The sequence below is a fragment of the Rhea americana genome, unplaced genomic scaffold, assembly GCF_003343005.1.
Source record: "Rhea americana isolate MKP2758 unplaced genomic scaffold, rheAme1 scaffold_551, whole genome shotgun sequence".
Classification (NCBI taxonomy): domain Eukaryota; kingdom Metazoa; phylum Chordata; class Aves; order Rheiformes; family Rheidae; genus Rhea; species Rhea americana.
This window is the reverse complement of record NW_028186703.1, coordinates 122,318-134,797: the sequence shown is the minus strand read 5'-3', so window position 1 is coordinate 134,797 and position 12,480 is coordinate 122,318. Positions and strand designations below refer to the sequence as shown.

The 12,480-nt window shown below is 63.7% G+C and overlaps 1 protein-coding gene across 1 annotated transcript in view; it reads right to left on the bottom strand.

The window, feature by feature from the left end:
* Positions 1–6: 6 nt before the first annotated feature.
* Positions 7–12,480, bottom strand: part of SORT1 (sortilin 1) — a 13,454-nt gene continuing 980 nt past the window's right edge. Inside the window, exons 2-20 of the mRNA XM_085318777.1 lie at positions 9,674–9,733; positions 9,303–9,376; positions 8,630–8,732; positions 8,220–8,384; positions 7,891–7,964; positions 7,188–7,237; positions 6,437–6,567; positions 6,125–6,269; positions 4,602–4,757; positions 4,237–4,343; positions 3,562–3,664; positions 3,230–3,398; positions 2,754–2,944; positions 2,228–2,417; positions 1,961–2,077; positions 1,575–1,683; positions 1,179–1,285; positions 368–491; positions 7–250 (exon numbers count right to left, since the gene is read on the bottom strand). Coding sequence (XP_085174903.1) covers positions 236–250; positions 368–491; positions 1,179–1,285; positions 1,575–1,683; positions 1,961–2,077; positions 2,228–2,417; positions 2,754–2,944; positions 3,230–3,398; positions 3,562–3,664; positions 4,237–4,343; positions 4,602–4,757; positions 6,125–6,269; positions 6,437–6,567; positions 7,188–7,237; positions 7,891–7,964; positions 8,220–8,384; positions 8,630–8,732; positions 9,303–9,376; positions 9,674–9,733 — 2,190 coding nt within the window. The 3' untranslated portion in view covers positions 7–235. The remainder of the gene's footprint in view (positions 251–367; positions 492–1,178; positions 1,286–1,574; positions 1,684–1,960; positions 2,078–2,227; positions 2,418–2,753; positions 2,945–3,229; positions 3,399–3,561; positions 3,665–4,236; positions 4,344–4,601; positions 4,758–6,124; positions 6,270–6,436; positions 6,568–7,187; positions 7,238–7,890; positions 7,965–8,219; positions 8,385–8,629; positions 8,733–9,302; positions 9,377–9,673; positions 9,734–12,480) is intronic.

Sequence of the window (12,480 nt, the reverse complement as noted above, 5' to 3'; positions counted from 1 at the left end):
TGGAAAGAAATATCATTAAAATAGAGTTAAGTTAAAATCCTGCCTGCGTCCCCCCCCCACCCCAGCAGCGAAGCCTCCCTCGGGGTGGCAGAGCCGGTGCTGCCCGAGGCAGACGGGCCAGGAGCAGGCCAGCGAGGCGCGAGACGTGGGGCAGGCGGCGCGGAGGGGCCTGCCCGCGAGGCTGGAGGCGCCGGGCAGCGCTGCGACATCCCCGGGCCACGGCGCGGCCGTGCCGCTACTCCAGGAGGTCCTGGGGAGGGGGGGGGGAGAGAAGGCGGCATCACTCGGGGCACAGAGGGTCCTGCGTGCCGAGGTCGTCCCGTGTGCCGGCGCGGGGATCCTCGGGCCCCCACCCCGGCGTGCTCACCTCGTCCGAGTCATCGTGGTAACCGCCTTTACCGGCCGGCGTGACGGGGTCCAGCGCGTCGATGCCCTCCACGCCGTTGGCTTCCGCGTGCTGCTGCAGCACGGAGTAGCGATGAACCAGGAACCTGGCCGGAGCAGAGGCGGGTGAGGGAGGCGCCCGGGCGGCCCCCGCTCCTCCGGCGAGCCCGTTCTCAGCGCCGCAGCGCTGCCCGGCCCTGGCCACGCTCCTTTTGCCAAGGGCCAAGACGGGCGACGCCGTCACCGCTGCCCGGCRCGGGGAGAGGACGGGGGGCAGGCGAACGCCCCGCGGCCGTTTCAGCAGGCGTGGACCTGCTCCGGCTGCGGGGCTGCACCCCGCTGCGGCCCGGCCCGGCCAGGGAGCGGAGAAGGTGGATCGCCAACCGGCGGCACGGGAGAAGCGGGGAGGAGTCAGGGACTGACCMCTTTCTTCAAGGAAAGGGCATTATTTCAACTCAATTCCCCCTCTGCGTTCGAGGCTCAAGGGCTGGGGCAGCCCCCGCAGGAAGGCAGATGTTTTTCCAGCAAGCAGCAACCAGCCCCGTGCTACCTCGCTCACCAGGCCCAGCAACGCAACCGATTTCCCACGGCAGCTACTAAGGTGAGGTCAGAGGCAAAGCTCAAGGCAGCAAAGCAATTAGTAGCTGCCTTCGTTGCTGGAAAGRGGAGCAGAGGCTCAGCGAAGCAGCTACAGATCTGTGCCTAAGTGCAGGCRGTTATCCAGGACCCGGGCTGGAGCGAGACAGCCGACGCAGGGCTCCCGCTTGCCCGTGCCGGAGCGGACGGAGCCTCACCTGCCCCCGCACACGTATTTTTTGATGAGGAGCACCCCGGCCACGGCGGTGATGAGCAGCAGGCCGACGACTGCCAGGATGATGGGAGTGGAGCTGGAGGACGCTGCCTGCGGAGGAGACGAGGAACCGGTGCAGAGTTTTTCTACAGCCGCGAGATTTTAATGTTCACCCACCGAAACACGCCCAGCCCCCGGGTCCTGGGGGATGAAAAGCCTTTCGACAGCCTGCAGCCAGGCTGCGGCAGATAATTTCCAAGAGGGCCCGGGCAGATTTAGGTGGAACAGTCCGGCAGCTTAGCGGTGACCGCAGGAAGTTTATCAGCCGCACGGCTGTTGGCAGGAGAGGGCCCCCAGCTCACTGCCGTCACCTCTCCCGTCCCGCACCGCTGTCACCTACCAGCTGGCTGGGGCTCAGGAAGTTGCTGGTGCATTTCTTCTTCAGGTCGGTCTCTTTCCGGCTTGGATTTTCCCCTCCTGAACACTTGTCTCCTGGGATCTTCCGGTACCTGGAATTGAGATGATACCTGATCAGCTGGCAGGAATATCCCCAGCTGTTTTCAGCAAGGTCAGCCCTGATCGAGGGTGCTGGATCAGAAAGGATTTTTCCCTGCTGGGCACAGGACAAAGAACTTCCCAGGGATTCGGTGACTGCCCCTGTGCTGACTCCGATGTTCCTCCATGCCCCTGGTTCCAGCGAAGCCGAGCCAGTTCACCTCCCGACAGCATCAGTCCTGCCCAAACCCAGCCGGCCCAGGAGGAGCAAGGGGTGAAAACACGCTTTACCCGCTGGTCTTGAGCAGCTCCTGCCTGCCGTACAGGCAGAACTCCAGGTCGTGTCCCTTCAGCTCCGGCTGCTCCACGCAGACAGACTGGTTCTCCGGGCGATAGTAGCCAAAATCGCTGCGGGCAGAAGAGCAGAGAGGGAGATCAGATCCCACTTGGAGTCCCAGAGCACAACCCACAAGAGACAGGCGGCCCCGGCCAGGCCAAGGGACTCGTTACTGGCATGACCTGGGGAGGGACAGCGCAAGGTGCAAAATCAAAGGCTACCAGAGGAAGTCCTCCAGAGTGCAGGGGCAGATGGATGGCTGCTTGGTCACCGTGTAGTCCCGGCCATTCTGGCACACTGAGGACTTGCGGAGGCGCCGGTACTGCTCCTTGTAGCCCAGGATGCAGCCGTCACTGGGGTCACTGGGATCGCTGGAGTGAGCCAGCCAGATGGTGTAGTCCTTGTCCTCGCCTAGGACGGAGAGGGCTCAGCCGCACGGYGCACGGGCAGCCTGCCTGCCCGCACCGCGGCCTGGGTGAGCAGGCCCAGCCGCGCTCCTGGAGACGGCACCGCTCCGCRCTCGGGGAGGCAGCCTCACCCCAGGGTGACACCAGCAACCATCRGGATGCAGAAACCTTGACAGCTCGCCCTGGTTCACGCCGTCCCCATGGCTTGGCACCAAGGGCGACCGAGCCACGCCGAACCAGGGCAAAGGAGCRTCAGGGGCGAGAAGCGTGTCCCCCAGCCCAACGCCAGCCGTCCCCAGCCTGCCTGGGCGCAACTACCCTGTCTCCAGGAGGCACTCACAGGTCCGGCTGAGCAGCTCGCTGAAGTCGATGGTGTACGAGACCCACTTGCGGGTTAGGAAGTTGCCCCGAAAGCCCCAGATGCTGACGTTCATGGACCTGGCTCCGGGCTCGGACGCCAGGCCAGTGAAGAAGATGGGGTCCTTGGAGAAGGTGTACTTATACCAGCACTGGCCTTCGTCTGTGGAGAACCTGCCAAGGAAGAGTTCGGTTGGGGACCAGAGCTAACAAGGGGCACTTGCTGCCCAGAAACCATCCCTCCCTCCCTCACAGGCTGGGATGAGACCTGCAGACACATCAGACACCCCCGGCCCACAGGGCCACAACACTTCTTCTCAGGGCCTGAGAGGGGCAAACACCCGTGCTGTCTGCGAGATACCCCCSAAAGCATTCCCCAGCTCCCCCTTGGCTTCGGGGCCCCCAAATCAGCAAGACCCCTCGCTGCCTCAAACCAGAGCGGAGTGAGTTTGTGCATACTCGATCACGTTGATGGGCTGGCTGGTGTGTTCGATGGCTACGATGAGGCCGCCGGAGTCCAGGATGGCGTAGTAATGCGGCCCCTCCAGCATCCGTGCCCACGTGTAGCCCCCGTCGTCCGAGATGTAGACATCCGGGCTCATCACCGAAATGGCCCCCCCGACGCTCCCTGGAAGAAGGGGACGGTGTTAGCTGGAGGGACGTGAACCTGGGTCCTTCTCCCTCCCCTCCCACCATGGGTGCCAGTGGCAAGCACTGTCCCCTGGTAGGACCTGGCTGTGACCCACCATCCCCAATGAGCCCAGTTCCCCCTGGCCAGTGACATTCAGTACCATGGGCGATGATGATGCCGACGGCGTTGGGCTCGGACAGTGGCACCATGGGCACGTTCAGCTTCTGGGAGATGCTGTAGGACGCGTGGATGTGGAGGCTGCACTGCAAATGCAAGAGAAGAGCCCGTCCAGGAGCAAGAGGAGACGTGTGTGTGKGGGGGTGAGTGGCTGGCACAACCCTGCCAGCTCGCTCAGCCCCACTGCGGCCAACTCCAGCAGTGGCACCGTCAGCCTAAGGCAAAGCCAAGGAGCCAGACGCTCTCTCCAGGAGTGACCCTTTGCCCGTTAACACCCAGCGGGAACAACCCAGCACCCCCAGCCCACTCAGGGCTTCTCGCACACCCCTCAAGGTGCCAYCCATGACCCATTCCTGGGTCACACCCAGCTGGCCCTGTCTCCACAGCACCTCTTGCTGCGGCTGCTGGATGAACCCACTTGTCCTCCAGCATCCTTGCGCTTCCCTAACCCAGAGCAGGGCCCAGAAGTCTGTGGCCAAATCCCACCCCTGGCAGGGAGAGATCAGCCCTGCAACACAGAGCCAAGATACTGCCATCACCACAGGGCCCTGGGGTTACCGGTGTCTTGGCTCTGCGCCATGGGGAGCAGCTCCCCATAGGGTGACCTCGGTCCCAAGGAGAACAGCTGTGGGGGAACGGGATCGCAAGACAGACCCACCTCTTCCTTGTTCTTTGCTGTGGAGTCACACGTGGTGTTTTTTGGCTTCCTCAGCGGTACCCACTCACCGCCACGGTCAAAGGTGATCACTGACTGGATGGAGTTGTCTGGTGGGAGGAGGGAAGAGCAGTTGGGAGGGTGCGGAGCACGTCCTCAGGCTCCGCGTTGCCCGAGGGGCCCAGGGGCAATGGCTGCTCCCCAGCCCTGTGCCTCCAGCCCCGAGGCAGCTGCAACGGGAGTCGCGCTCCCCTCGCAATCCCGCAGGTGCCGTGTCTCAGCCCCGGGGAGGCTTTAGCCCCCGTTCTGGYGCACAGAGCAGGACAGAGCCCGGATGGCCCAGCCTGGCCACCTGCACGGTCGCTCACCTTCTGAGAGGACACTGGTGATGTAGATGCCCCGCAGCGAGGTGACGTTGGTGAAGTCTGTTTCCCCGCCAGTGGTGGTGTAGAGGTGCCGCTCCAAGGACTTGGAGTACACGATGCCTCGGTCATCAGAGGTGTAGATGGTGCCAAAACCCGTATCTGCAAGACAGGCAAYGGGACAGAAATAACCGTGGGGTCAGGGAGCAGGCAGCCTGCTCCAAGGCACCACGACAGACGTGCAGTCTCCGTCTCTCCACCTACAGCCTGCTAAGAGCCTGCTGCTCCAGCCATGTCCCACCATGGGCAGGCTGGAGAGCAGGGACTCGCAGGGCAGGCTTGGGGTGGGCTGCAGAGAGGGGCAGCTGAGGTGCCCCTCACGTGGGACGGAGCTGGCGGGCACTACTGCTCTGGTTTTGCTCCAGTCCACACTTCTGTGGCTGGCTGAGGGCTCCCAAAACTCAAGTCCAACTCTGGACGCTGTTGCCACCTTTGCACAGGCGACTCTGCATGAGTCGCTCTCTTCGCGTCTCGGGGCAAGCGGTGACACTGCCCTGCCTTGCAGGGACAAGTCCCCTTTCCTCTGCAAACAGCTCAAAGCAGCACCCAGCACTGATCTGTCCCTGCCAAACCGAAGCGAGGCAGCCAGGCTCTGCTCGGGGGAGCTGATTCCCGGTGAGTTCAGGCGAGGAGAACCAGCGCTCCCAACATTTGGGGATGGCTCCTGACTCTTAAGACCCGACATCCCCTGTGGTCTCTGGGACGATCAGTGACAGAACTCAGATGGTCACAGCACCTCCCACCGACACGCACAGCCCCGCAGGGACGGCAGAGGGTGGCAAGGGGAAGGGCAGAGGGACAACTGTGCAGCTTCGGTTCCCACAGTAGGGCTGCAGTCAGTGCTAGAAATGCCAGTGAATGCCAAGGGTGTCTTGAAGCTGCCATCTCCCCCTGCAACCAACCCGTTCTTGTCCCCTGAGGTTGCAAATATCTGTCGTCTGCAGGGAATCCCCGCAGGGACACCGGGGTTGTCACCGCAGGGTGGGAAGAACACTCCCAGCACGCATGGCTGCGTCCCCTTAACATCGCCCACCTTGGCCACTTATTTCCATTGCACTTTCCAAGATCTACACAGCCATGACCTAGCCCTGGGAACCAGGACGAGGCGCCTGTAGAGGGAAGGAGAAGCAAGGAGATACTGGCTGTCCGAATGGAGAAGCGCATGAGTTCACAGCTTAGAAAGAGGAACTGAAGGAAGAGGAGAAACCCTCATTGCCTCAGAACGGATCTACACACCACAAAGAGGAACAAGGTTTCTGGCAGYTTCTGCCTGTTAATTAGTAACGTCTTAACGAGAAAGTCCTAGCCCTGCCTGGGGGGTAGAGGGCTAATGCTGCATGGAGCAGAGAGCCTGCTGCAGAGCATGTCCCCTCTGCAGAGACGATTCCAGTTGTCGCCAGCACTGACCCTKCCCCAGGATGCGTCTCTTGTCCCTGCTGCATCCAGCCTGGTTTACCCGGGGCACTCACCTCCTGGTTCATCCACGTGCATGAACACCAGGTCCTCGTTGGCAGCCAGGATGGAGTAAAACTGCTCGTGGCCCACGGAGGGCAGCTGGGCCATATTCCAGGTTTCGCCTTGGTCGAGCGAGACGTGAATGCGCCTCGTGTTGCCCTGGGGAGCAAGAGTGTCCTCCAGCCTCTGCTCACCCTCACAAGGCAAAGGAGGGCAGGGGCAGATGGGGACGTGGGAAGAGCTGCCAGTGGGGACAGGCCACAGGTGTGCATCACCTGCTCCCCACGCAACCGGTGCGCCCAGGGAGGAGGGAAGGGGATGACTACCTTCTCTGTCATGACGGAGGCGAAAAGGAAGCGCCCCCCCAGGCCGAAGGAGTAGATCTTGGTGCCGATGACCTTGAAGGCTTTGCCGAAGTCGGAGGTTTTCTTTAGCTCCAATAGCCCGAGATCAGCTTCTTAAGAAGAAGGGAAGGTGGATTAAGGCCGCCAGAGTGGACACGCAGGACGCTGCCTCTAGCTGATCTCTGCAGCCCAGTTTAGGACCTGGCCTCATCGCCACGACCATATCCCAGTGACCCCCTGATGGTGTCCCAGCTTCGGGGGTTCCCAGTTGACACTCATTGCCACCAAGGTCTCCCGCCCATCAACCCCCACCTAAAACCTGCTGTGGGTTCAAACATGCCTGAGATCCTTCCACAAACTTTGAGTATTGGCCACACGCAGCCCCTAAGCCCGTGAGAAGCCACGCTGCCCTCCTTGTGGGTCTCTGCTTCCTCGTCTGGACACCTAGGGATGCTGATGACACACCACCACTTCTTGGTGTCCTCTTCCCAGGTCCTATCCCGTTAACTGGCTTGTGTGACACCGTTCCTGTCCCCTACTCGCCCTGGCTTACAGAATCTTTCGCTTTTAAGAGGTACCGTCTACACCGGGTGCTCAGGTGCCTGGATTCACGGGCCACTTCACCCTCTGCTCTATGCTCTGCAGGCTAAGGGACCGCGTAGGGAGCAGAGGGTCTCCCAGAGGGCGCAGAGACGTGGCAGACAACTGTAGCTTGAGACAGGGAGGTACTTACTGCAAGAGTTGTTCAGGTAGGTGGTGAAAAAGATGGTGTCATTAGCACCCCTGTGAAGAGACGGGGGAATCAGAGAGACACGTAGGGTACGATGCACCAGGGAGGTCTGGATCACGGGAGGGACCCTCGTACAGAGCCAATTCTGTGACCCGTTTTCCAGTGCGGGGGGAGCTACCACTCGCATGGATTTAGCCCTCAGACCTGGGATGGGTTGCCCTGCCCTACTGCACTCACACCACCCTGTCTGCACTCTCCTTGCTACCCACAGAGCCCCACAGATCCGCTGCCGGATCACACAACGCTCCAGAAGGAACCCTGGGTGCCACTGGGGAAGCTCAAACCAGGGAGGCCCCAGGTGGGGCGAGTCGCGGGGCAGCCAACGGCTCCTGGAGGCCAGGAAGGCTGATGGGTGCTGCTGCCGCGAGGGGACACAACACTTCCATCTAAATCAAAGGGGTTTGGATGAGATGGGTGCGTGTCCCCCACCAGGTCAGGCTGCAGAGGGGAGAGGGGGTTGCGAAGGGTGTCAAGGAAGGCGCTTCGTGCTGCAACCTCAGCAGCTAGCAGCCACCTCCGCGGAGCCACGTGGAGGACAGCCACACGGAGAACAGCTGGCTKCGTGCAGTTCGATGCGGAAACCACTCCACCAGCAGCCACAATCCCCCTTCCCCAAATCATCCCCGGCCACCGTGCGGCCACTCACCACTTGGCCAGGCAGACGGCTTTGTGGATCTCCTCCCACTTCTCCCCAAAGTCCCTGGACACCCAGAGGCCGTTCTGCAAGAGCCGAGACGCGCGCGCTGGTCACCACGCTCGCTGATCACCACCTCCCGCTCTTCAACAGCCTTTCTCCCACCCGTCAGGGCTGCAAACAGCTGGTTCCCAACCTCCCCCRAGGGCCAAGCACATCCTCCGGCAGAACAGAGCCTGTTCCCCAGGACAAGTGGCCTCAAATTGGCCCTTCCTTGGGGAAGCAGCCTGGGCCAACCGGGCCGTTCCCAGCCACGGGCAGGGTCCCATCCTATCTCTTACGTCAGTGCTGAGGGCGAGCAGGTAGTCCGAGTTTTGAGGGTGGTACAGGATCTGCACCAAGGGGTGGAAGGGCAGGTCTGTCTGCATGAAGTTCTTGGCAAAGTCGGACGAGCGGAAGATCCTGCCACCGCGGCTCCCTCCGGACACGTCGCCCGTTAGAATGACCTGGGTGCGGGGAAGGTGGGAGCTCAGCCCGCAGGCAGCTCGGGTGACCCCGGCGGGATGCCCACCCGGGCGTGCCGAAAGCTCAAGAAACACCGCCGCACAGCTCTGCCCAGGCCGGTGGCACAGYTGGACAGAGGACAACTCCAGGAGCAGCCTTGCAGCAGACCCACACACCTGGGGCACACAGGGATCCTGGCACAGCAAGGCCACCTGCGTGGATGCATGGCCTCACCACGCACTCCTACCTTTCCCGAGTTCTCCGGGCCGATAGCCATGCCGAACTCGGTCCGGATGAACGTGTTATTGATGAGGTCGGTGATGTCCTTGAAAGTCTTCCCGTAGTCCTCGCTGCAAGGGAGAAAACGGCCCAGCTGCAAGTCAGCACGGGACACATCATGGGGACCGGGGGCTCAGCCTGTCCTTGGGGTCTGCTCCCAGCAGCCGGGAGGCCAACTTGCCTCTTCTTGTAAGTCCAAGTACCCCACATGCCCCCAACAGGCAACGGTAGGGTGGAAACCTAGGGGAAGTCAGGAGGGGAAACGGTTGCCTGACTCCAGCCCATGCCCTCCCCACCAGCGGTGGCATTTCCACCCCGGGTATCGGTCCCCATCATCACTGCCCTCGCCGCAGCGGAGGGACCGGAGGAGCCGAGYGGCCCCAGAACAGACCGAATCCGCTAGCGCGGGGAGGATCCTCACGCAGTGCTAAACTCGGCTCTCGCGGTTCCCTCGCGGTGACAGCAACCGCCTGGGCCGGGCTGAGCCCTGCCAGCACAGCGGGCAGACGGTAGGTAGGGCTGCGCCGGGACCGGGCACACCGAACGCGTCGCCCAGCCCCGCGGTGGCCGGCAGAGAGGTGTGATTAATCACTAGGCCTCGTTGGGACGTGGGGACGCCCCGAGGGCAGCGCGGGGCTCACCTCCGGTAGAGTTTGGACTGTCCAAAACTCATGATCACCAGGGGCACCTGGAACGTGGTCAGGACAAGGATAACCTGGGTAGAAAGAGGCAGCAGAGCGTTAAACACGGACGCCTCTATCTCATTCGATTTTTAAGAGCTCCCCCTGCGCGTGCTTCCCTTCTCCACCCACCTCCCTGGCCCTCTCCCAGAAAGAAGGGTGCTTCCCACTGCCCGGGGCKCCTGTGCCACCCTGGGCTGAGTCACTGCTTCGGTCCGACCGGCCCCGCAGCCCTGCAGGATGGTGCCGTGTTGGGATCTTCCCCCCAGCGGGGCACCCCCGGAGGGAAACGCGGCTGCTCCGCCAAGCCTTCGCCCCACCACGTTACTTACTCCTGTGCTGTCTCCCAGCCAGGAGAGCGACACGGAGCCGCTGAGATCGTCGAAGACGCACTGCGGGAAAAAGGGACGGGAAGAGCGTTCAGACGCCTGCGYGGAGGGAGAGCCGGGCAGGGAGGCAACGCGCCCCACAGGCCGCCCCGTCCCGAAGCGCCGTGCRCGTGGCTGCGCGGCGGACGCCAGCGACGCGTGGCCCGTCAGCCACCTTCCCCCTCCTCTTGGCCTGGGACAGCGTCCAGGAAGGTAACGCTATCCGTGCAGGCTGTTCCCAAAGGTGCATGGCAAAAGGAGCCAGAGCCAGGGGCCGGGGCCCGGCACCCGGAGCTCTGCGTGACTCAGCACCACCAAGCAGCTCCTGCCCCCGGGGGTATCCCGACCCAGGCGTCCTGCCCTCGCCGGGCCTCTCCTCTCTGCTCAGATGCTCGTCGGCCAGTAGAAAAAGCTCCCGAACCCAGTGTCCACCTGTGTCCCAGAGCCAAGAGCTCCCAGCCATCATTTCCCTATGGGGAAGCTCCTGGCCCTCCCAGGCAAGCCAAAAGCCTCCCTGTCCCAGCTCGTCTCCTCTGACGTAGCCGGCGAGGAGGAGGAGGGACTCACGGCGGGTTAAGCAAGGCAGCTCGCTCCCTGCTCCCTCCTTTGCCAGGGCACGGAGCTGGGCTGAGCCAGGAGCTGGCCACCCTCACTCCGCAGTCTGTCCACGTGTCCATCCTGGAGCAAGCAGGGTGATTCCAACATCCCTGCTTGCCCCAGGGCTGGGGAGGGAGCCAGACACTGCCTTTACGRCACTGGGGCATATTGGTTTGGACTGGAGCAGAGCTGGGAGCAAGCAGGAGCCTGGGAGCAGTGGGACTGGGGAGAGCAGCCAGGCACGGGCAAGCTGCAGGGGGGCTGGAGCGAGGATCTGGAGACGGCGGTGGGAAAGCTGGGAGGTGGGAAAAACTGCCGCGTGCAGGAARCAGGAGCAGCAGCCGGGGCCGGGAAGGGCATCCCGCGCTGGGGGTGCGAGCCGCCGGCATCCCTGAGCCCTGCCGAGGAAGAGAAGGAAGGAGGCCACGGCCGCGGCGGCCCAGGAGAAAGGCTCGCGCGTTGCGGGCGGCTGGGCCGGGGCCAGGCAGGCCAGGCCGCGTCGCTCGGGGCCCCGAGCCCGTCCCGCGCCACGGACCGCGGCGGCACCGCATTCATCTCCGAGAGAGGCCTTATTAGCATCTCATTAGGAGAGAAGGGGGGGAAAAAAAAGAGAGAAAGAGAGGAAAGAAATGTAAATTAGCTGCTTGCATGACAGCCAAGCGGCAGGGAGCGTCGGCAGAGATTAGAGACATAGAAGTGATCCAGGCGGCGGAGCGGAGGATGTGAGTGCCAGGAGCGGGGCCCCGGCGGGCGGCGAGCCCCGCGGCGCAGCGGTTCCCCGGGGGTTTCTCGCGCCGCCTCCCGCGCCCGTCGTCGCGGGGAGGCGAAGCCGCGGCGGGGGCTCCCCGCCGAGCGCCGCGGAGGCATTTCCCCGCGAGCACCGATCCCCGGAGCCGGCGGAGACGCGCTCTGCTCCTTCCTGCGCCGGCGGGAGGGGACCGCGGCGCTATTATCCGGCCGTCCTTGCTCTGATGTAACGGTCGAGGCGGTTTCCGGAGAGCYGAAACGCTACGGGCTCCAGGATGGAGCAGGGCAGCGGTGAACAGCAGAAACCACAGGGCAAGCAGGGCTGGGGCCGTGCGGAGCGCAGGAAGGGCAAGGTCCTGGGAAGGAGCCGGCCTCGCTGCAACRCAGCTGCAAGCAGGACAGCTGGAAGCTGAGCAGGACCCGACAGCTTAGAGCAAAGGAGCGCGGGGTTTTCTTTTAACCAAACTCCCAGCATCTAGCAGAAGTGCCTGCCGGCAGCCGTGGTTCAGCAGACTGCAGGAGAGCAAAACCAAACGGAGCAGATAAGGTGGAGCGATGCTCAGAGCAGGGGGAGCAGAGGCAGAAAGCTTCGAGGCGYAGACGCTTCTTGGCTGAACGTGGCAAAAGCGGAGGGGAAAAAAACCACCATTGTGCTTCTCGTATTATTAGAAATGATCTGACCCCATCAGTCACGAGGGCAGAGCTAAAAATAAAGTCCCAGGGGAGGTGAGCCGGGGCCTGCTGGCATTGGACCCGGTGGCCGGGCGACCAGGCCGACATCTGGCCAAACCGGGCCGCTCTCCGCCGAGGGAGGCCCCCGCCGAGCGAGCCCGAGAGCAGAGCCGGCTCCGGCGAGCGAGGGAGGGAGGCGCGAGGACGCTGCACGTTCCCGCTCCTTCCCGGGGCTTCGCGCCGTGCCCCCGCCGCCCCGGGGGATCACAAGACGCCCCATCGCTCCGCGCTCTCCCGCAGCACCACYGCCGGGCTCGGCGAGCAGCGGACCCGCGCCGCAGAGAGCTCTGCTGCGTTGCAACTCGGCGCCGTGCGCCGGCTCCCGGGCTCGCGCCGCGGTCCGTGCCTCCTCGCCCAGCGGGAAGGCAGCGGCCGCCGGGGAGGGCCGCGAGCGAGAACGACGTCTCGGCCTTCCTCGCCCGTCGAAAACGCGRCTCGGCAGTAAGAGGAACGGCAGGTCGCGGGCTTTGACTCATCCAGGCGGCTCTGCGGAGCGCCCTTGCCAGGCGAAGGCTTAACCGCGGCTGGCGAAGCGCCGCTGAGCTCAGGCCCGAGGCGTCGGGCGGCGTCAGCTCGTTAACTCGGTGACGAAGCCGGCGACGGCGCCTGCACCGCCGAACCACGCAAACGGCACCGGGACGGTGTTTGGCTCGTGGCCTCCCCGGCCACGGCGCGGTGCCCCTCGCTGCCCCGGC